A 23,200-nucleotide genomic window follows, 5' to 3' on the forward strand; every position below is an offset into this window, starting at 1 on the left:
CTCTTTTCCAGCTTGGATCAAAGCTTTAAAAAATGCTTTGAAAGGAAGTAAAAGAAAAGAAATGAAAGGGAAAGGGGAAAAACAACCAAAAGTGGCTGATAATTGCACAGGCAATCACAACAGCATTCCTGAGTTGAGGAGTAGTGATAGGGACCCAGGTAGTGTGGATGGTGCTGAAGTGAAGTGATAGAGGTGTTAGTCTTTTACACTAAGCCTTTCAGCCATTTTTCCTGCCTCTTGCTGGTGGTGTAAGGAATGTGAGAAATGCGCGTAGGATTATAGGATTCTACATGCAAATCTTTAATGATTCCAACTCAATTGTGGTAAAAGAGCCATATATGAAATACATCATAAAGTTAATATTATTTCAAAAACACCATATACTTAAATGAATATTATTATTATTATTATTATTTTTATTTTTTTTATTGTTGTTAATATTATTTTATATCATTCACTGTCAGGATTAACACCACAGGTAGATTATTCTTATTTTATTTCTTGTGTGTAAGGAAATCTGGGTAGTTGATTAACTGGCATAAGTTTAGCAATGTTCTGCCAGCTACTCAGTATCAATTTCTTTCCAGATGCCATACATGTAACAGTACTGCACCCCAAAATGCACATCAGCACTCTCGTTTTTGTCTGTCAGTAGATATATTTAGGAACCAAAAGTTTTGTATTTCTTGGATTCTTTATTTTTGTATATATGTAACAGAAGGCAAAAGCCTTGCATTTCTTTTTCCTGTTTGGACCCAAAAGCATTTCTTCAACACAGAGGAGGCCTTGTATTTAGACACACACAAATGCACATTGACTCCTGTAGCCCACAGGCTAACTGAATCGTTACCAAATGCATGTGAAAATCCGTAACGAATTGCGTCTCCGAGACATTCCTGTAGATTTCTCTATACTTTTCTGACCAAGTTTCTTGTGACCATCTAGGATGGCATTACTTTGACCAGACACTATGGCAGCTGATTGCTTGGGCTCAGTTAAATTGTAGTACACACACACACACACACACACACACACACACACACACACAAAACTCATATGCACCCATTTGTAATAGAAAACAATTATAGAACTGTTTTCCATCTGGCAAAGAAAAAAACAAAACATTTTTGTTCAAGGCAGAAAAACAGCATTGGCAAAAATGTTTGTGTAAATGAAAGGCATTAAGATGTACATGACTTTAATTTAAAAAGGATGTGATTTTAATTGTCTGCGTGACATCACAAAAACAAAATGTTAAACCCAAATAAAATACACAGCATGTATGCATAAACTGCATTTGACATAATGAGGATGAGCCTTCTTTTCTTGTCCCTTTGTGTGTTTAGCAGAATCCAGTTTTATTACATTTTGTAGAAATGCAGTGGAGTCTAAAATGTAAGTAATGTAAGTGATTGTGGGCCAGGGATGGTCAGTCTGCTGCTCTGTACAAATCAATGTAATGAGTTTGGAAAGAGTTCCTAAATCATGACGAATCTTATATCAAATCTTACATTGTTCCCCCTGCTCAAATGAACAGATGAGAAAATAATAGCTGTTTGAAGGTGAAGTATCAAAGCCTTTTCCCATGATGTACGTCCCTCCTGCACTGGCTTGGCTCTAGCACTTCTCTATTTATCCATTCCAATAGTGGGGGGTTCATGCGGTTCACTGGTGAGAAAAATGTGCAGAAGGGTTAGGGAAAGAACCAAAATGTTTAAAACAATATAAATATGTGTCGCTGGTAGGTCAAAAATGGGAGGCCAGTGGTGCTGAGGAGCATGAGGGCCTTTGGAGGAGAATGCCTAATTTTCTTTTTTATTGTCCTTTCTCATCTTGTCTGATTTCTTCTCGGGGTTAACATTAATTTTCTTTGACTCTATCACTCCATTCCTTAACCTGTCCATTTTTGGCATCTCTTTCCCTCTCTTATTCTGTAGAATAATTATGTCATCATTATTCACCATCAGCTAGATTATAACACGTGAAAGATGTGTCCTTGAGTGTGTTGATGACATCACAAGGGTCAGCCAGGAAAATAAGTTGGCAGTAGTTTAAGCCTTTCATTTTATGACCCCATGCTTTTTCTCCTACAAACAAAGGAAGAAAGAAAAATATTTAGTCGCTAGTTTTTTTAATTACAACAAATTCCAATGGTAGCTGCGTAACTGATCCACTAGAGGGCAAAAGCTGACTGCGTGTGTGTGTGTGTGTGTGTGTGTGTGTGTGTGTGTGTTGTGTGTGTTGTGTGTGTGTTGTGTGTGTTGTGTGTGTGTGTGTGTGTGAGAGAGAGATTTTTGCATGTTTTTTTTAGCTTGGTGAGGACCAAATTGTCTCCACAAGCATAGAAATATCTGACAGTTTTGACTGTCTGGGGACTGATCCCTATGAGGAAAATGTTAATTTTATAAACAAAAAAAATTAACTTTTTTAATGCCACATCACCTGAGAATTTCCTGAGAGTTTGTCAGGTTAAAGTTAATTTTTGATTTTGATTGTTAATTTGGTTAGAATACTAGGGTTTGATTTAGATGTGAGCGTAGTATTAATTAGTTGCATGGAAGTCACTGGTCCTCACATAGTTGGTCCTTACAAGGACAGAAAGAAAAATGTTGAAAAGTACTAAAACCTTTATGTTCACCCTCAAATACTATCTTTTCTAGTGTCTAATAGCCAACCTGACCTTTTCTATAAAAATCATATAATGTAATATCTTCCAAAATAGAATAATGTAAGAATAATAAAAAAGACAGTAGTAAATACACACACATTTTTTGAGAGTGACAGAGAGAGAGAGAGAGAGAGAGAGAGAGTCATATGAAAGTTATATGAATTAATACTTTATCTGTGTTCTTGTGAATGCACATGTACATGTATTTTTTGTTTACTGATTATTTATTTCAGTATTAAAATTGAATGTAAGCTAAGCTGATATGCAAAGTCTTTGCTTTGTGTCTAGTCTGGTAAAAGGCCACTTGGTAAGAACAGCAGCTCAATGCAATCTGGCCCTGAACAGGCAACGATGTCTCAATGTTTATGATATACCAGCTCAGTTTACAGTCCAAGCACTCTAGTTGTAGGTGGTCCTTCTCTCTCTCTCTCTCTCTCTCTCTCTCTCTCTCTCTCTCTCTCTCATCCTCTTCTTCTTCTTCTTTTTCTCCTTCTTTCTCTATTTGTCGCTGTATCTTTTAACAAAAGTGAGCACAAACGAGAACACACAAAAGTAGACCCTTCATGTCTGAAAAGAGCATCTGTTTCTAGGAAATTTCCAATCACCGTCTCTAAAGTGTGCATTGGTCATCTTCCCATAATAAGATAACACCATTTTTCAGCATTTTTCCCTGCCTGACTACACAGTGGCTGGCTGCACAGTGCACTTAGATATTTTGGTGGTGGCGTTGTTTTTGCTGACCAAGCGGTCCAAAGAAAATGCAGCAGTGGGAGGAATGGAACGATTTTTCTTCTGGCCAGAGCACCAAGCTAAATTTGCCCTGAAATAAGGCTCTCTAATGCTCCATGGGAACCACACACACTGACAAAGGGTGGCCATGTAACATTATGTGCATTGAGTTATGTCAGATCTCAACCTTTATATCACCCCAAGATAACACATATATAATTTTATTAATATAATACAGATTTAAAGTAAATCATGGTAAAACTTGAATACTTTTTTAGTACTATAAGTACTAAAGTTGACTACATTAAAATGTGAAACAAGTCAATTTGTGAAGTCAAAAAAAAAAAAAAAAAGCTTTTTGCTTTTTTTATTGGTCTTTGTAGAAACATATCACTTAATCTCTGCTTTATGTTCTTTGGTGGGTGGCATTATAATGCTGTAGCAATGTTATCTCTATGCTCTGTGGATACTTTTCCCACTGATTCTTGTTGTTTAGCTTTTCAGATAAACCCCATGAGCCACTAAACTGAGGACAATTTAGCCATATTTGGCATGAGCTAATTTCTTTAATTTACAAATGGTTATAGTAATTTTTTGGTATTATCTGTTAATGTACCCATGACGGGAATGCCGACAGGGCCTTCTTTATAGAGTATGGGAATATGGCTATGTCTTAATTGGAGATCTGCTTTGGGGTATATTTGAATGGGGTAGCATTTTGAGCCTGAGTGTTTTCATTTATTTGTAGTTCAGCAGAGCAATGATCTCCAATCTCCATATTTCATAAGTAAGGTTGGGAATAGCTTTTATTCATTCATCTCTATCGTCCATTCATGATGTGATATATCCTTAAAAATAATTCAAATAAATTAAAAACAAAATTTTTCCAGATGCGATGTACTCAAACATCCTCAAAAACAGAAATTTGCACTTAGCACAGCTATAATCTGTGACCCATATCTCAAAGAGATATGTTTTAAAATGTTTTATGTTAATAGTTTTAAAATATTGTGGCATTTGTTTTTATATGTGATAATGAAATAGTACTATGATAAAGTCAATGATTTCTCTGTCTCTCTTTCTCCCCCACTCTCTCACCCCTTTTCTCTCTTTCTCCCAAACACCCTTACACGCTCTTTCAGATTGAAAACCTACAAGACCAGTTGAAGGATAAGGATAAGCAGTTGGCCTGTTTGAGGGACAGAGTGAAGTCTCTACAGACAGACTCCAGCAACACAGACACAGCCCTTGCCACACTTGAGGAAGCCCTCTCTGTAAAGGTAGAGACAAAAAACGAGAAACAGAGGAAAACAGAATATTTTAATATAAATTTAACCCTCTAATGGTGCTGTGTTACCTCCAGGCAATATAACCTATTTTAGTTTATAGTAAAGAGGCATCTATTTAATTGGTCAATGTTATCTTCAGAAACTGAAGAAAGTAAAACATCGTCAATCATTGGCTATATTACAATGCCTGATCCTCTTCTGATCATGATAACCTTACCAAGGTCTACCTAAGCTGATTTTGAGCCTTGTGTCTCACCATCTTGTCTCCGGCTCATTCTGATTCAATATTTTACACAATCTCTGGTAACAGCAATTTCTAGTCACAAACTTCTAGTCATGCACACAGAAGGTTAGAGCTCCACAAACATCTTCTCCTTGAAAAATTTTCCATCACAGTGGTCACATGACTTACAGGAGTCCATTTTACTTTGTCTTTCAGCACATTTGCTCACGTCTCACGGCCCCATGTTTTCTTTAAAGAATAGCACATTTTTCACTCATTTTTGTGCAGATAATCATCTAAAAATCTCAGTCACTTTCATTGATGAATTATTTTCAAAACAGTTACACGACATAACAAATGTATCATAGGAAGTAAAAAAGTGCATATTGCTCTGAGGCAACAATGTACTATTATGGAATTGTATAGATCAATATCAGTATATATTTAATTTATAAGGAAACGAGTTTAAATTATCTAAATATATTCGGCAGTAAGATTTTGTAATGCAAGAATTACAATCTGCACATTTTCTATTGCACTTCAAAAAGGTATAATGCACAGGTGGCAAAACCAGTTGATGAGAGTAAGGATGAGGCATCATATAATGTTGAGGAAGATGAGGTCACAATGACGAACCGACAGGGAGAGATTGAAAGTGAGGATTGAGATGAGGATGAAGACGAAAGTACCACAGTGGTAGAAAATTAACAGGAAGACATTCAGAGTGAGAATGAGGAAGCTGGTGAAGGTGAAAATTTGCTTTGATTTTTTTTTGGTTTGCTGACCTGTTTGAGCTGAACAATAAAGGTGGTGTAAACACCCAGATTTCTCAGGTATTTCAAAGATAAATTGCTCAAAATGTGCTATTTGCAGGTGTTTTTCTGTTAAAAGTTCTGTTCCTCAAGAAGCGAGGTACATTATTGAGGAAGGAGAGTTTGTGTGTATATGCTTCTGTTCATGTAGGTCTTTCTGTGTATCTGCATGCCTGTAAGGATAATTGTATAAGGTTATGGTGATTTTTAATGTTTCCTTGAAACATCATTGTAATGTTTTGATATAATTCAATGATAATGATGAGTTGGTCATATTTGTCTTCCAAGATGATACATTGCTGCCTGAGAGCGTGGGATTTGAAATATTACATTTTATTAAAGATGAAAAGCATAATTTCATTAAAAAACAGATAAATCTTATTGTTCAAGTGTTTGGTTAAAGAAATTGATAATTTCAATAAATATAAACTATTTTTTTTGCAGGATATATTATTATTATGGTACAATGTTGCCTTGAGGCAACTAATCTTTAATGAATAAATACATTTAAAAATAATCAAAATGTTTACTGATATTGTTATAGTGTTCAATATGAACCAGGAAAAACATCACAATTAATTTTTCCATCATTGATGTCATGATACTGTGTACCTTACAGAATGATTCTTATCATTTTTATATTAACGTTCCATTGTACTTTACTACAGGTCTCAGAACCTTTGGTAGTTTCATACTAAACTATATGATAATTTAGCCACATATAGTCAACAATGAATCTTTAATATATGGAAGCCATTTGTGCTTTCATGACAACTTAAGAAGCTGCATCTTTTGTATTTTATTGCTTTTGTACACCACCACAATGGATTTACATTTAAGCAAATTAAGCAATCAAGACACCATTGAAGACTTTTGGCCAGGGGTTCAACAAAAATATTGCATTAACCATAAACCAAATCTCTCAATTTTCACAGGCTTGTAATAAACTAGCACAATTATAAATATAAGTTAGGGACCTAATGTTTGGATGCAAATCTTTTCAGTCTGTCTGAAGTCTGGAGCCCATTTAAATCTCCAAATGCCTAGTTTCCTCCCTTAATATGCTTTGTGAGGCCATTACTGAAACTGCTGCTTGTATGCTCGAGGTCAGGTGTCCAGTTTGGCCATTTAGGAACATTCCATTGCTTTGCTACTTGAAGTTTTTGCTAAATGTTTTGGGTCATTATCTGAATGGCCATCCTATATGTTTTGCAGCATTTGACTGAATCTGAGCAGAAATAAAAGCTCTATACATCGTTAAAAGAATTTTGCAAGTTTAGTTGTCTTTTGTGATCTTCTGTGGTCTTCCAGGCATTTTATTAATTCTAGCTTACAATTTAATTTCATCATTTTTATAAAGAATGAACCAAATAATAAAAAGTTTCTTCTATCTCTCTAATAGGTTTTTACAGCCTAATGATTCAGTCCTTCACTTGCATCAACACCTCTTTGGATCACATATTGATAGTTCCTATGAACTGATATTAAATCCAAATTGAACATTTTTAATCACCACCAGACATTTTATCTTAATTTCGTATGAAATAATGAGGAAACAGATCACACCTGTCAATAATACTGTCAGTCAATTGTTCAATTACTTTTAAGCCTGAGAAAAGGGAGAGGTGTAAAAATGTATGTAATTTATAAACAGTTTGTATTAAACCTCTTGAATTAAAGCTGAAAGTCACACTTCGATTCCATTTTGCTTTTTCATTTTAAATCCACTGTGGTATAAAAATGATAAATTGTGTGGCTGTCTAAATATTTATACACCTGACTGTGTGATAGCTACCTTGTGATAGTGATAGCTACCTTGTTTCTCTCTTGTTCTGTACATTAAATGCAACCATAATTGGTTAAAAGGTATAAAGTGGCTTTGAGTAATGCATTTCAAATTGTAATCATTGATAAATTGCGGTATAAGAGAAGCAAACAACCTCAGGTAGTGCTGTTAAAATGATCAACTTATGTTTCAATAATGCTAAAATGTAACTCAGCCAAACTAAACCAAAACAAAATTAACCAACCCTTAGTTAAAATGGCAGTGCTATAAAAATGTCATGTTACTGTGTTCGTGCTTGCTAATCCCAATGTGATTGTGGGAGTTCAAGGCTAGACGTGCTAATTGGTGGTCAGAGTTAGTTGTAAAGTTTTGTTTAGCGTATGGAGTTGTTAGATGTGCAGCTGCTTCCCATAACTATTCTGCACTGCAGTAGCTTTTGCGGCAGCTGGCTTTAAGCTTCACAGGGTGAAATGCGCAGAAATCCTAGGCTGCCATATGCCTAGTTCGGTAAAGGTCATTAAGCGGAATATTTACCAAACCAGACTTGTAATTTCTCAGAAAGTTAAGAAAGGAAGCGGCTTTTCAGAGTGTGGAATATCTGAGTCATGGTTAATGGAATTTCAATGGCATTGTTAAACATTTGTTTACCTGTAGAGCATTTGTTTAATGTTCAGTCTTTTTTTTTTGTATGTAAAGGTCTCACACAAAATCTGTCAGGAAAATCATTTAATCATGTCTGTTGCTAATAAACAATGGAATTGTAGAACCCTGGTTCTCAGTAGGGGTCCTAGAGTTACTTTTTCTTTCAAGATTTCTGCAGCACCTGATGTTAGAACAGACTCACCACCAACGATGGTGGTTTTCATTTCTATTGTCAGTTTCCTGATTTTTGCCTCTTTTACATTAGTTCATGGCCATTTTTATAGTATATATAGTATATTTAGTATGTATAGTATAGTTTAATATACTTTTATTTATTCATATTTTAGCAACTGATCAATATAGTAGATGACTGTATACTAGCTAAATCTTGATCAGGGGTATCAAAAGAATATTCTGTGCTGCAATATCAGGAGATACCCTCAAGAACCAAAATTGGAATTTGATTAAGACTTAGAGGTTTCTAGGAAAAAGAGGAAACTGAGACAAATAGAAAATATTAAAATAAATAAGCTTAAGAATTGTATTGTATTGTATAATGATTGATTCTTGAACATAAGCTAAATTATTAGACAGTCCAAATGAGAACATCCACAGTCACCTTTAGGGTATCCATGTGGTACTAGGCACTATACCAATATTTTTGCCTATCTTGCCTGGCACCAATACTATAGTGTTAGAACAGGGGTACAGAACTAACTCCAAGGGCTAAAATCCTCTGTTCCTCCAAAATGATGGCCTCCAGTAAACTTGTTGAAGGATCACATTGATTTAGCTCAGGCTAGTATATAACCACCAGCTTGTGTAATGTAATCTACAATTGTCTGTACACATTGACCTTACTGGATCCATCCTTTTGAGTGTCAGTATAGGCTTCCTTGTATGATTGGAGTCTTCTTCACTGTGACTTGCACAACAGGTTAGTTTCTATTTTATCTCTGAGCAGAATGCAGGCAGACAGGGGCTTTCTCCATTGTCTATGGCCTTAACTTGTTGCAGCAGTACAGTATGTCTGTGTCCTGAAAGCAGTGGCTTTTTTCAACTGTTTCCAAACATCCTTGTCAATGCTGGTGTACTTCTTCATACTGCTAATGTCCTACTAGCATTATGTTTGCATGAAGCAGTCCATGGCCACTGTCTAAGCTACCTGGGATGGAGTCTGATCAAAGCAAACTGAATGCCTTATGGCATGCATTTACAGAGGTAACATCTGGCAAGCACCTCCACTCATGGAAAGGGCACATGTAATCACAGTGTATGGTAAGAGAGAATGTTTTGATGCAACTGTTCTCTTTAAGGTGGTTTCCAATACCAGCAATATTCAGCACATCAAGTCATATATATGCCATCAAGTCATATATATATATATATATATATGCATTAAGTCCTTGAAGTGTCCAGAAGTAAGTGGACACCTGCCGGTGACACTAAAACATTCCACCAAACCTCAGAGTCTCCTTAAATCTCTCCTAGTTGAATGAGCACAAATCTCCAAAGCCACGTTCCAAGATATATTATATAGAAACGTGGAGGCTTTTATAGCAGCAAGGGGAGATTACATCCAAATTAATATCCATATTTTAGAACTGGATGTTTAACAAGTGCATGTTGTTTAAATGGTTGTGTAGCTGCATACTTGTGTACTATAGAGACCATATAGAAACCATATAGAGTAGCTCTGAGCCAGCATCATTCTAGGAGCCTTTATATTTTGTGCCTTTACCTTTACCTTTTAAAGGTCTAGTATTTCACCAGCCACAATTACAGGAAATGTTAAACACTACTGTAGTTGATAAACCTATAGACATTTAGATGAAAGAGGCACTATTATTGTCACTGTTTATTGTTGTTGCAATATTACAACATTATTGTTAAAATATTTTCTCTTCATACATCTGATAATGCATATAACATGCAAAGTGCTCATATGAGACTGCATACCCTATTAATTTGTGTTATTCTGGGTCTGTTTGATATATTCAGCATTGACAAGTTTGTACTCATAGGCAGTCTTTAAAATAAGCATCATAATTCTTGGTTAATACCTTAAATTGCTCAGTCATGTAACTCTCACCTGCACATTTACTGCACACTTTTAGACAGTGTCTTATTGCACCTGGGAGATCTTTATTATAGACATTTATTAGTTTTCTTCTACATTAAATAGCTGAAAGCAATTTAAAACACACCTGAGTGAGTGAAAAGAACCATTGTATTTAGAATGTCATACATCTTACACATATGCATATACTTTTATCTTCCCCCTTTCTTCCACTAACACTGCCTTATCCACCCCACCACCCCTTCCCATTCTCAGGAGCGAGTGATAGAGGAGCTCAGGGAGAAGAGAGAAGACTGGGAAATGCAGGGGGAAATGGAAGTCTGTAAGAAGGAGAACAAGGAACTGAAGGACAAGATTACTTCCTTGGAGGCACAGCTCTTGGAGAAAGAGGTCAGTGTCCACATGGTGAAAGGACATGGATTAAAGTTCAGAACATTAACTGATATAGCTAACCCTTTGGTTAGTGGTTAACTGCTGGATAATTATTGTTCTGTTAACCAGATAAGGAACATACAACAGATGCCAGGTCGAAGCATAAAAATCAAGAAGGGGCCAACTCTTTTTCACACCACTGTATATAGGCCCCCATTTTGATTTTTGATTTTTTTGCATGTTTGACACTTTAATGTTTCAGATCGTCAAACAAATGTAAATATTAGTCAAAGATAACACAAGTAAATATGCAGTTTTTAAATGAAGGTTTTTATTATTAAGGGAAAACAAAATCCAAACCTACATGGCCCTGTGTGGAAAAGTGCTTGCATCCTAAACCTAATAACTGGTTGGGCCACCCTTAGCAGCAAGTACTGCAATCAAGCGTTTGCGATAACTTGCAACGAGTCTGTTACAGCCTTGTGGAGGAATTTCGGTCCACTCATCTTTGCAGAATTGTTGTAATTCCGCCACATTGGAGGGCTTATAAGCATTTTTAAGGTCATGCTACAGCATCTCAATAGGATTCAAGTCATGACTTTGACTAGGCCACTCCAAAGTCTTCATTTTGTTTTTCTTCAGCCATTCAGAGGTGGACTTGCTGGTGTGTTTTGAATCATTGCCCTGCTGCAGAACCCAGATTTGCTTCAGCTTGAGGTCACAAACAGATGGCCACACATTGTCCTACAGGAATTTTTTGGTAGACAGCAGAATTCATGGTTCCATTTATCAAAGCAATTCTTCCAGTTCCTGAAGCAGCAAAACAGCCCCAGGCCATCACACTGCCACCACCATATTTTACTGTTGGTATGATGTTCTTTTTCTGAAATGCAGCGTTACTTTTATGCCAGATGTAATGGGACACACACCTTCCAAAAAGTTCAACTTTTGTCTTGTCAGTCCACAGAGTATTTTCCCAAAAGTCTTGGTCATCAAGATGTTTTCTGGCAAATCTGAGACAAGCCTTTATGTTATTTTTGCTCAGCAGTGGAACTTGGAACTCTGCCATGCAAGACATTTTTGCCCTGTCTCTTTCTTATGTTAGAGTCATGAACACTGACCTTAACTGAAGCAAGTGTGGCTTGCAGTTCTTTGGATGTTGTTGTGGGGACTTTTGTGACATCTTGGATGGGTAGTCGCTGCGCACTTGGGGTAATTTTGGTTTGCCGGCTACTCCTGGGAAGGTTCACCACTGTTCCAAGTTTTCGCCATTTGAGGATAATGTGGTGGATAATCACTGTGGTGCACTGGAGTCCCAAAGCTTTAGAAATGGCTTCATAACCTTTCCTGACTGATAAATCTCAATTACTTTCTTTCTTACAAGTAATGCACCTGCATTGTGGTCAAATCCCATTCACACACTCTTCTTGAGGTTTAACCTGAGACCCCACCTGATATGGACAAGCAATCATAATGCTGTGCTGCCAACTCATTTGACTAAGCAATGATGAGCCAGTTGTCGATGTAAATCATTGTGGATGCCCTGGATTCACAGAGAACTCATAGATGCCCTTTTCCCCAAGTGTCCAATAGAGACTGAAGTTCCGGTGTTAGAAAAAGAATATTTTTCTGTTTGTACTACAGTGGGAAGTACACAGTTGAACTGAGGAGGATGAGAGGCAAACTAAATTTTGAAACCATTCTTTATGGTATTTAGAACCCACTATTATACAGTCGTATGCAAAAGTTTAGGAACACCTGACAATTTCCATGATTTTCATTTATAAATATTTGGGTGTTTGGATCAGCAATTTAATTTTGTTCTATTAAATAACTGAAGGACACAGTAATATTTCAGTAGTGAAATGAGGTTTATTGGAACAGAAAATGCGCAATATGCATCAAAACGAAATTAGACAGGTGCATAAATTTGGGTACCCTAACAGAAAAATCACATCAGTATTTAATAGAGCCTCCTTTAGCAGAAATACCAGCCTCTAGATGCTTCCTATAGCTTGTAATGAGTGTCTGGATTCTGGATGAATGTATTTTGGACCATTCCTCCTTACAAAACATCTCCAGTTCAGGTAGGTTTGATGGTTGCCGAGCATGGACAGCCAGCTTCAAATCACCCCACAGATGTTCAATGATATTCAGGTCTGGGGACTGGGATGGCCATTCCAGAACATTGTACTTGTTCCTCTGCATAAATGCCCGAGTAGATTTTGAGCAGTGTTTTGGGTCGTTGTCTTGTTAAAATATCCAGCCCCGGCACAACCAACTTTGTGACTGATTCCTCAACATTATTCTCAAGAATCTGCTGATATTGAGTGGAATCCATGCGACCCTCAACTTTAACCAGATTCCCAGTACCGGCACTGGCCACACAGCCCCACAGCATGATGGAACCTCCACCAGATTTTACTGTGGGCAGCAAGTGTTTTTCTTGGAATGCTGTGTTCTTTTGCCGCCATGCATACTGTAACACCCCTTGTTATGACCAAATAACTCAATCTTTATTTTAACACTCCACAGCACCTTATTCCAAAATGAAGCTGGCTTGTCCAAATGTGCATTTTTGTAAATTAAGCGACTCCGTTTGTGGCGTATGTGTAGAAACACCCAAATATTTATAAATGAAAAGCATGGAAATTGTCAGGGGTTCCTAAACTTTTACATACGACTGTATATTTGGCCATACTACCAAATGATCCGGAAGAGATATCATATTGATCAAACTGGCTTGAGAGAGCTCACAAGTGAGTGCTATTTAATGGTCAAGAAGTTTTCTGATAGCAATGTGGTGTCTCAGTAATGTTTCAAGGTAAATAGATTTGTCTTACTAACTTCAGAATAGAGAAAAAAGTGAATGACTGTTTATAGCTGCTATAATGTAAGTGAGAACAGGAACTAACTTGTCTAGCATTCGATCTCTAATAGTAAATGTAACCATCAGTTAATGTTATTTCAATAACTATCAAATTAAATATTATAATTGCTGGCGAATCACTGTAGCATGACAGGAATAAGACACATTGGGACATGCTGTTATAGGAAAATATTTCGGCATGAATAATCAAAACCACCCCAGCATGAAAATGTTCTTATACTTGCAGTGCCTAATGTGCATTACGTACAGTTTCCCAGATATGTTTTTTTTTTCTTTTTATTGCATGTGATTATATGCAAATAATTATTTTTATTAAACTAAGAAAATTGTAGAATTTATATCTGCACTGTAACTACTGTGATATGACCAGTGTAAATTATATTTGAAATGTTATCCTCAACAATAAAAAAGTAAATACTATACCCTCAGGATCCCACCTGTGTACACAGGCTCCTTACTAAAAACTAATGCCAATGCTTTGTTCTTACTGAGAGAGGAAAGAGAAAGAAAGAGGGGAATAAATGATTGTAATTTATAGATCTATCCTTTAGTCCTCATCCCCCTTCTTGCTAGCGCAGACTCCTTATTGTTCCAGGGAACATGCTGGGGCAATCTTTCAAGAGTGCTGAAATTTACGAGAATGTTTTCTTTTATATGCACACATATCATTCCAGGAAAATTATATCTTATTGCACTTTGACTCTGCGCCACAAACAGTTTCAAGGAATGTCCCGCTTGTCTTTTTTCGGCAATAATCAAAATCACATAAACAACATCCGCATTTTAAAACTTTAATTACAGTATTAAAAGGCTTCAAAAGTTAGGTAACATATGAATGTGCATATAATCATTTTGTTTACATAGCACACAGAGAATGTTTAGAGAATGTTTAGATTATTCGAGAATAGGTGTTTTATAGTTTTATTGCTTAAATGCAATTAAAATACGTCCAAACAAGGAACACTAAAAATTCAGGCAATTAGGACAGTAGACTCTTAAATCCTAAATCTAAAATCTTTCTTTAAGGGCTCTTCAATGAGTTCTTTGTGTCACTAAGGGTTTTTAGCTTCTTAAAAGTGTTCTATCTATAGTGGTTTTCTAGTGGGAAAACACTCAGAGATCTAATAGGGTTTTACAAAGAACTTTGAAAGATCCTTAAGATCCCTTCAATAAAAAAACACTGTTTTCATGTACATATTTGTAATAGTCATAGCTTATATGCATATGCATCTAATTGTATTTCCATTTTCTATTCATATTTCTCTATATTCATCTCTTTGTGTCCCTCTTTATCCATACTTATTTTACTTTGGAGTATTGTAAATACAGAATATATATATGTATTTTTCCCCCATTTCACTTGAAGAATGATTCTTGTCTTTGGCCTCCTCATACTTAAAAACAAGCTTCACTTTTGAAGAACATCATTTGCAGGGGGTAACAGTTTAAAGAAGGAGGAGACCCATACTCCATGCTGTCGGAAATTTCTGATTTGGGGCAGTGATATGTCTGCTGTGCAAATAAACAAAATGGGACTGTTTTGGAATTGCAAACCAAGCTTTCCTGATGGTTATCACACAAGCATGAAGTTATCACACACAGTGGCTGTCAAATAGCATATGGGCATTGAAAAACAGAACAGAACAAAGGTTGCCAGATCATAGGCATATGTGGGTAGTGTTCAGTTACTTAAGTGAATAATGCAGGGATGGAGATGGCATTCACTGATTTTCCTTGAGTACATTTTGCTTGAGTAGAGGTGTTTGGAAAAGGCTTTATGAATAATATCTAGACCATTGTATTTGAGTTGCGCTATAAAAATAAATAAATAAATAAATAAATAAATAAATAAATAAATATGTTACAATTTATAAATTAGATTTTAAAAAATGCTAATATGGTGATATATGAATAAGAAGATGGTAATAAATACACATCTGAAATAAACATATATTCTATGTTATCTACATTATCCTCATACTAATATCTGTGAATTACTGTTAACCCTAAGAGTAAAGAAGAATAAAAGGCCTTTATGTTTTTCACTTATACACTGGTAGAAAGCTGGGGTCAGCTAAAAGAGACATCAGAATTCTACAGTATGTGTGCATTTTGGGTATTAATTCCACAATATGCATGCTTAACTTCAGAAGCATGCTATTACTTGTAGTGTTACTTTAGCACAGACTAATTCGCCCACAAAGTACTTAATTTGTCTATATACTGTATAATGCGTATCCATTTGTGGTTCCTTTACTGTCATGTTGAGCCTTTTTTGGTTTACTTATATGGTTGAAAGCTCAGACTCTCCTGGAAAATTGTCAGGTGTGTTTGTTATGTGTATGTTGTGTGGTTGTAATTTCGTAAGTATGTGTAATACTTTAAAACCACACACATACACATACTGAGACTCTGTGATGACCTTCTGATGGCTCATCATTTTGTTTAAAAGTGCAGTTTAGTCTGGAGGCTGAATGACGTTTAGTATATAAAGCACTTGATGTGTAATGGGTAGTGTAAACTAAGCATGGAGTGGATGGATTTTAGCCAGTTTTGTGGTTGGCTTGTTACAATTTCTCTTCACATTTTTTTTTCACATTTTATTCCTTCCATCTTTTGTTCTCATTATTGTTTAAGTCAGATCAAGTAAATAGACGCAGCACAATGGCAGAATATGGTGAACACAAGGGATTATACTGTATATGAATAACTCTAGTTCATAAACAAACAAGACAAATTAAAGGTTATAATGTACTAAATAATTGAATAAATAGTCAGACACAAGAATGTTCATATGACCAGTGAACTGTCTTTTCCTTATTGTTGTCCAGTCTTTTGCGGTGTTCATCTTCACCGACATACACACATCAGCCATAATATTAAAACCATCTGCAAATGTCTGTTGGTCTCCATTGTGCAAACAATACGGCTTTGACCCACTGAAGCATGGACTCTACAAAACTATGAAGGTGTGATGTGGTATCTGATACCAAGATGTTAGCGGAAGATCCTTTCAGCAATTGTTAACATCCCTGTAAGTTGTGAGGTGGGCTGCCATGGATTAGACTAGTTTGTCAAGCACATCTTAAAGAGGATCAGATTGAGATCTGGGGAATTTGGAGTCTGGTCATGTACAGTGGCTAGCATGGGAACTTTGACTAATGCAATGTGTGTTCTAACACCTTTCTATCCTTGTCACCATTAAGCTACTTAGCAATTTGTGTTACATTAGCTCTTCTGTGGGGTCAGACCAGATTGGCTAGTCTTCCCCATGTACATCAACCTTGGACACCATTGACCCTGGCACTGGTTCACCAGTTGCCCTTCCATAGACCACTTTTGGAAGATACTAAACACTGTATAACAGGAACACCATACAAGATGCAGATTCACTGACCTAGCTGTCTAACCATTACAATCTAGCCTTGGTCAAGGTAGTTCAGCTTCTTGTGTTTGCACAAATTGCCTATTTCTACCTCATCGACTTTGAGAACTGACTTTTTTGCTTGCTACCTAATACACCACAGGCCTGAACAGTTGCCAGTGTAACAACATAATCATTGTTATTCACTTAATCTGCTATAGCATGTATACAATGGCATTGGGTTCAATACTCTTCAATACTGATAATCTGGGGAAAAAAGTAAAAACAAGAAAACTTTTTTATGCAACCAGATTTGAATTTCACAATTTTTCATAATTTCACAAGTGTTGACATGTTTGTGATTTTTTTTTACTTAAAAAAACCCCAGCATCTTAACAAGGATGTGCAGACTTTTAATATTCATTTGAAATAATTAAAATTGTTTTCAATAGCATAATTTATAGTGACAGTTGCTTTTGGAATATTTTTAAACCTTAAAGATACATTTAGTCATTCAGTCACTATGACAAGAACTGGAAGAGATGCAAAAATTGACATTGACACTAAATGCACACTTTATTGACTTTAATTCCCCTTTAAAGACATTCTGTAATATTCTGTAATTTTAATGCTAGTACCTAAAACTAACCCTAACTCTGCTAATCTTATTTGTAATTGAAATTGTTGTATTAAATTAGAAAAGAATGCAAAATAGAAACATTTTTTACATTTTGGACCGCAATGTACACACATACTGTATATACACACAAACATAACAAGAAAAAAATAGTTAAACTACCCTATCTGTTTTATTCCCAATTCTTCTATTTTTACCTTTTAACTTGAAAGGTGGGGGGCACGGTGGCTTAGTGGTTAGCACGTTTGCCTCACACCTCCAGGGTTTGGGGTTCGATTCCCGCCTCCGCCTTGTGTGTGTGGAGTTTGCATGTTCTCCCCGTGCCTTGGGGGTTTCCTCTGGGTACTCCGGTTTCCTCCCCCGGTCCAAAGACATACATGGTAGGTTGATTGGCATCTCTGGAAAATTGTCCGTAGTGTGTGATTGCGTGAGTGAATGAGTGTGTGTGTGCCGTGATGGGTTGGCACTCCGTCCAGGGTGTATCCTGCCTTGATGCCCCATGACGCCTGAGATAGGCACAGGCTCCCCGTGACCCGAGGTAGTTCGGATAAGCGGTAGAAAATGAATGAATGAATGAATGAATGAACTAGAAAGGTAACACAACATTGTATTTGCTAATGTCTAAAATGTATGCATATAATGAGTCCGTTTTCAGGGAAACACAGTGTTGCAAGAGGTACAGTAACAGTATTGCACAAAAACCTCCAGTCTCTGTGTACTGACTGTGTGAAGTTTGGTACTTTTTTGCCATGACCATGCATATGTTCTCCAGGTTCTTTAGTTTCCTCAAAAAAAGTTCTTTAAACTTTTACAGCTGACACTTGAGCAAAGCACTTGAATTTGAACATGAGCAGATATACTAATTCAAATAAAACTTTTGTGTTTAAAAGCTATATGTATCTAGAAGGTTATCTTTATACTGTATGCTCCCTTGTCTAATACTAAAACTTTTCTCACAATTTTTTTGTAATGCTTGTGATGAGATATGATTCTAGATTATTTGATTCGTTTGATTTGTAGACTTTAGTGACTTTACTGTGTATTTAGAGAAGAGCTTTCAGTCATCTAAACAATAATTTTATATGATGATCATTATATAGTAGTGTCACTGGAATAACACTGAATGTTTTTGTCAGCTGAAAGCAACACCTGGGAGATGTGTACCTTTCAATCTCAATTTAATGTCTTCAGTGTTTTTCCCACTTTACTCAAATGAAAACAGTAATTTTCGGATGTTTTAAAGTTGCACAGTCCCAGCTATTACAACAACAAAATTAATCAAGAAACCATGTAGTAGCAGAAAAAGTTAATTCTTAGGTCCACATCTATCTCCGGGTTATTTTTTTTTTTGAGTTAACAATTCCTGTTCCTGTAACAATTGGTGCCTTGTACTGTCAGAAATACACAGTACATATGGTGCTCTTGTAAAAGATTTGGCAAATGAGAGAGTAGTTTAATTTCATAATGAATTAGAGGAATGAAAATGACTTATGAAAGACAAGCTCTGGGGAGATATTCTTGAGAAAGGAAACCACATGAAAAAAGAGCCGCAAAGAAAAAAAATTGTTTATGTAGCTCAGTTGGCTTCAGAAACAATTTATTTAAACTGCATAAATTCACCCCCAAATATAAAGGATGTATTGTGTTTTAGTTTATATATGCTAAGTTTTACCTTTTTGGATCATTTTTTAAAAGATTTCTAATGAGAAAATCCTCATAGCAGTCCTGTCCAATCAAAGTAATAATTTTCCATTAAATCATACATTTAAGAAACCTTAAAATTGGGATGCATATTTTTGCTGTTAAAACTGGTGTGAAGAAAATTATTAGATAATGCTAAAGGGAATGGGGGTTAGATTTTCTTAAAAAGCTATATATTGAATTTTACAAAAAACAAACAAAACAACTACAACAACAACAAAGTCATTTTTTTATGTATCATACAGCAGAGGTATTGAGGCCTCCATCATGCTAGTGGAGTGAAGCACTAAGGTGGATGCAAGTGCAGGTGTAGAAGGATTTATCATACACTATAGCAAATATTATAGCATTTGCGAGGAAAAAATACTGATACTTCGCAACAAAGATATGACACATGAGGGTTTAAATACACTGACTAAGCAAAACTACAAACAGGTGAGAATATTCATGATTGATTGTGCTTCCACTAATGGAACAACTAAAAACAAGACATGAGAGGAGACAAGACATGAATCAAAACAAATACACATGGCATGGTAAATACATAGAGAACAAAGCATAACATAAACTGAAATATAAGTGGACTTGACATTGCACTAAAGGTAGAGCGCTCTGCATCAAAGCCCGAGGCAGGGAATCATGACATTATACAATATTACAATATGAATATAATATGTAATTGTAAATAGTGGCTTTACATTGACTCCTACAGTATGTGTTCCACTGATAAAAATCCACTATCTGACTACAGACAGAAGATTTACGTATTAAACTCCAGAACTTGTTTGCCTTGCTTTAGCATCACTTGCAATTTTATCCCACATGGTGGTTGATGTAAAACACCACTGTGGTGTTGTCGGTCCCCACTAGAATATATGTGAGCCCTTACATATATTCCAGAGAGTTCCTGAAATTATTGGAGCGATAACCACATGGCTTTAATTTTGAGGATGTTAATATGCTGATGTCAAGACTTGTGTTGGACCAATGCGTGTGCTTAAATCTTTATTTTTAAAGCCCTGACAAAAACCAAACTTGCTATCACCCAAACTGGGGGTTGAGTCCTGGTTACTGACGCCTGCAACCATTTCCACTGCACACATATTAACCGTGTAAATATAATACTATACTGATCCTACCCAGCGAATTAAGGTTAACTGCATTTTGTTACTATGTCTCTCTAAAAAGATCATCTCAGGAGACATTTTGAATGCCACACTTTTCAAATCACTCTACCTAGTTCATCATATCAGAATAATTTATCCAGAAGAAAATATCAACATAAAAATATGTATTGCATTGCACTCAAATAATAACGTGTTGCCAAAGAGAACACATAATCTATTATCATTGTTATTTTGTAGTTTTCTTACTTGATTACTTAGTCACTATCCAGAAACCATATCTTTGTCAGCTCTAAACTATTTACCTTTTAACTGTGTGCCTGTGTGTACTGTATGTAAAACCTTTTTTTTCTCTTTCTTTTCTCCAATATAGAGTCTGCTACATGGAAAATCATTGGTAAGATGCACTGAAAATAAAAATAATTGTAATAATAATGAACCTATTAATCTAAGATATTAATCGAGCACATGAGCTATCTGTGTTGTTGTGACTGTGTTTGTGTTTGTAGTGGTTGTCTACATGATCAGATTCTTAATATCCTTCTTCCAGCACAAATTTTGCACCTACTTTTTTTCTAGAGAAGGCAAAATAATTATAATAAGAAATTAAAGCAAAAATAACAGAGGTATTGTGCCATAAGACACAAATTGTAAGGAAGAGATAGAGCATAAGAAAAAGAAAGGGAAAAGAAATCTTTAAACAGACCTCGCAAATGGAAATAAGATGGTATAAAATTTATTCTGGAAGAGAAAATAACAAATACAAACAGCATATGAACCTGTTGTTTTGAAACATTACTGTTCATGCCCAGAGATCTCTTTCATTCTTGCTTCCCCACATTTATATATAGAAATTAACGAATATTTACATATGAGTTGTTTTAAAAAACTGAATATATGTCACAGCTTACCAATAACATATTGTGCCTAGTAAGTCAGTTGCATTTTTTAATTCATTCTTAATCTTTGCATATTTATGTGTGTCGGAAGGCCCCTGAAAGACAAGAGTCTTCACAAATGAATTCAGAGATCTTAGAGCGATTAAAAGCCCTTGAAAATGAGATGATCTACCATAAAGAGGAATCTGGAAAATCTAAGGCAGAGGTGAACAGACTTTTGGAAGTTCTTAGAGAGCTGGAGTCAGAGCGCACTGAAAAGGACAAGATAATCTCTGAACTTGAGAGGTAACTATCATGCAGCACTTACACATGACTCAATCTTTTGCTAATCTTCAGTTACATCATTTTATTATTTTTTAAAGTAACTTTTAAATCTATTACATGAAGACCAATTTGCCAAATTTACCGATGTTCCTGGACAGTATAGTTTTTATAATGGTTGTTTCACTAACCTCTGATTGTGTCAAAGTGAACAATCTGACCTGTTACAGAGCTCTGACTACATCAGCTACATCAGTTATCAGGCATACTGTATAAGGAGTATGTGTTTCCAAAACGGTTGATGTGAGCTATCATGTGTCTGTGTGAACATGCTGGCTTTGTACTTATTTCCCGTTGAAACATGAATGATGTGCCTTTAATAGAGTTTGTTATGCAGCCAGCACAGCAGCAGTAGGAGCCGCTTCACTTCTTCACTGTGGCAGAAAGAATGAGGAAAGAAACGCATACCTTCTCCTTCTCTCTCATTACTGGCGAGCAAGTACACAATTATCGAGTGATTTACACGTTGGCAGTGGCTGGGTTAGGACAACAAACAGTGACAGACACCCACAGCATTGCCATGCATACACACAGACACACAGAATGATTTAGTGTCTGAGTGTACTTAGATTAAAGACTATGGTGCCAAACAAGCAAACAGTTGGTGGTTTCTTGGTTGTAGACGCTGTTGGAGGTCTGGAAAGTGCTAATATGTTTATTACCTATGGTTTGTGAAATTTTAAGATGAACTGCATACTGCTCTAGGCAGATATACACTTTGGCCACTTAATTAGGAATACTAGATATCAGAGAGGTATAAATTCTTCATGGAACAAGATTTTGAAATGATTGCTAAGATAATTCATGCAGGTTTGTAGGCTGCACATTTGTGCTGCAAATCTTTTATTCTTCCACATCCCAAAGGTGCTTGATTGTGTTCAGATCTGGTGACTGGGGTGGCCACTTAAGTAAACTGAACTCAAAGTTATTCATTGGATGAGTCAGCAACAATGTATACAATGGTCACTTGGAATTAAGGGGCTCAGTGTGTGCCAAGAAAACTTTTCCTACACCATTACACCACCAGCAGTAGTATGGACTATTGACACAAGGCAGGTTGGGTCCATGGATTCATGCTTTCGACACCAAAGCCTATTCATCTAACATCTGCATGTCACAGCAATAATTGAGATTCCAGACAATGTTTTTTCAGTCTTCAGATTTTCAGTCTTTTTCGTCAACTGCCCAGTTGTAGTGTACCTATGCCCTCTTTAGCTCCAGATTCTTTTTCTTGGCTGACAGGAGTGGAACCTGATGTGATGAGTTCTGCTCTTGTTGCTGTTTCATTTCAAGGTTGGTGTGTTGTGCTTTCTGAGACACCTTTCTAGTCATAATGGTTACCGTAACCATCCTGTCAGCTTGAACCAGTCTGGACATTCTTCTCCAACCCTTCTATCCTTAATAAGGTATTTCAGTTACCATATTTTATCCAGAATATTCTTACAGTTCTGCCTGTTGTTTTTGCGTCTACAGTTGTGTTCAAAATTATTCAACCCCCAATGCTGTAAATGGTTTTAGGGAATTTAGTGTACATTTGTAATTGTATTCAGAATGAAATCCTACAAGGACTTCTTAAAGAACCATATGCAACTAAAATGACATCAATTAGTTTTGTAATACAGTAGTAAATGTTTCTTTTGTGAATTCTTCATTGACATAATTA

At 36.0% G+C, this 23,200-nt stretch overlaps 1 protein-coding gene across 1 annotated transcript in view; it reads left to right on the top strand.

Moving 5' to 3' along the window:
- The window catches only part of LOC132854024 (ERC protein 2), a 197,144-nt gene that overhangs the window by 59,325 nt on the left and 114,619 nt on the right, over positions 1-23,200 (top strand). The window contains exons 7-10 of the mRNA XM_060882141.1: positions 4,540-4,677; positions 10,485-10,619; positions 20,691-20,714; positions 21,308-21,501. Of these exons, the coding sequence (XP_060738124.1) occupies positions 4,540-4,677; positions 10,485-10,619; positions 20,691-20,714; positions 21,308-21,501 (491 nt within the window). The remainder of the gene's footprint in view (positions 1-4,539; positions 4,678-10,484; positions 10,620-20,690; positions 20,715-21,307; positions 21,502-23,200) is intronic.

Source organism: Tachysurus vachellii, chromosome 11 (assembly GCF_030014155.1).
Source record: "Tachysurus vachellii isolate PV-2020 chromosome 11, HZAU_Pvac_v1, whole genome shotgun sequence".
In the NCBI taxonomy this organism is placed as follows: Eukaryota; Metazoa; Chordata; class Actinopteri; order Siluriformes; family Bagridae; genus Tachysurus; species Tachysurus vachellii.